General features: G+C 55.7%; 1 protein-coding gene across 1 annotated transcript in view; it reads right to left on the reverse strand.

The window, feature by feature from the left end:
- Window positions 1–1,369, reverse strand: part of TRIM29 (tripartite motif containing 29) — a 27,977-nt gene extending 26,608 nt beyond the window's left edge. Inside the window, exon 1 of the mRNA XM_006833917.1 lies at window positions 440–1,369. Coding sequence (XP_006833980.1) covers window positions 440–1,243 — 804 coding nt within the window. The 5' untranslated portion in view covers window positions 1,244–1,369. The remainder of the gene's footprint in view (window positions 1–439) is intronic.
- Between the last annotated feature and the right edge of the window lie 423 nt (window positions 1,370–1,792).

The raw sequence follows: 1,792 nt of genomic DNA on the forward strand, positions 1-1,792 counted from the left end.
AGTTTCTTCTTCTGGAAAATGAAAGAGGCTGACTAAAATCCACTGGATGCTCTCTGATATCCCTGATGGCACTAATATTAATGTAATTCCAGGTTGTTGTTGTTGTTGTTGTTAAGTGCCATCGAGTCGGGTCCGACCCATAGCGACCCTGTACAGGGTTTCTGAGGAGTGACTGGTGAGTTTGAATCACTGACCCTGTGGTCCAATGCTTATCCTACAGCACTATGCTATGATGGTCTTATTCTCTGAGCTGACCTGAATTTATCCTACGATTTCAGTCAACCCCCAACCTTTACTGAGACCCTAAATGCCCATCTAGAAAACGGCTCTGTCCTTCTGATGCCCAGCCTGGGATGTGAAGGGGAAGGGAAAGTTTCCTAAAGGAGACTTTAGCCCAAACACTAAGAACCCTGAAAGGCCTACAGGGGCCCACAGTCACCTCCTTCTCGGCCTTGGCCTCTTCCACGGTCACGGTGCTGTGATTCTTGTGCTCCTGGAACATACACAAGTAGCAGATGCAGGTCTGGTCTGTCTGGCAGAAGAGCTCCATGGTCTTGCCATGCAAGGGGCACTTGCGGGCCTCAAAGTCCCGGATGGGCTCCAGCAACTGGTGGTCACGGAAGGCGGCCCCCTCCAGGTGAGGCTTCAGATGCAGCTCGCAAAAGGAGGCCTGACACACCAGACAAGACTTGACAGCCTTCTGTTTGTTGTTGATGCAAGAGTCACACAGCACCTCCTCTGAGCCGGACTTAGATCTCAGGAGGGCGCTGGTGTCGGCCCGCGGGTAGCTGTTCCTCCGCACCTCCCCCGGCTCCACGATGGACACAGTGGGCTTCCGTGGCTCTGAGAATATGGACTTCCGCAGCTCCCCTTTGTCAGCAAAGGTGACCGGCGGCTTCTTGGCAGCCCCCAGCTGGAGGCCTGAGTAGGGGGACCGCTTGCCTTCAGCGGAGTCCATACTGAAGTAGTTGGAGCCCTTGTCATCCACGGAATCAACAAACTGGATGATGGGCCGCCGCCACTCGTTCCCGGAGAACAGGGAGCTCTTCCCCTCCCCTGACTTCAGGGCGCTGCTCAGACCCTTGCCCTCAGCTGCCTCCCCGCCATGCCCATTGGTGGTCTTGGCATCTTTGGCTTCAGGCTTGGCCCCATTCTCCAGGCTACCATTGGTGCCTGCTGGGCTGCGGGCATCCCTGGCTTCTGGGCTCGCCCCGTTGCTCCTAGAGGCATCTGCAGCTTCCATTGCAGGTCACTGGTCTGGGCTGTTTGGGCTTGCTGTGGCTCCAGATGGGTGAGCTGTCCGGTGTGGTGTGCGTCTCCGCATGGAGTGGGGCCGGCAGTTACCGAGCCCAGAGACACACCTATGGGGCAGGGAGGAGCAGGCGCCAGTGGGCGGCGTAGCAGGGGCCAACCTGACACAACGGGCCAGCTGAGCGGCTAATTACACAGGAGCCACGCCCTGCGCATTCATACCTAACCTGGTTTTTAAAGAAGTGTTTTATTCTTCCCCTGTTTAATTATTTTCCACAACTCAGCAACCTGTCGGGCTGCTTCTGACTAATTTGGTCCTCATCAGCAAAGAGGTGGGGGGAGGAGGGCTTTGTCTTCACAGGGGGGCAGGCTTTCTGCTCTAAGGGACCCCTGGGGCAGATGTGAGGTGCCCACAGAGGTCCACCGGACAGAAGGACTATTAATCAGGCCATGCGAGCCAAATCACCTTATAAATTTTGAATCCCTACCTTGGGAGGTAAGGCGCTCTGGTCAGGTAGTGATTATGAGTCGGGCTGCTAAT

The sequence above is a fragment of the Chrysochloris asiatica genome, unplaced genomic scaffold (assembly GCF_000296735.1).
Source record: "Chrysochloris asiatica unplaced genomic scaffold, ChrAsi1.0 scaffold00008, whole genome shotgun sequence".
NCBI lineage: Eukaryota > Metazoa > Chordata > Mammalia > Afrosoricida > Chrysochloridae > Chrysochloris > Chrysochloris asiatica.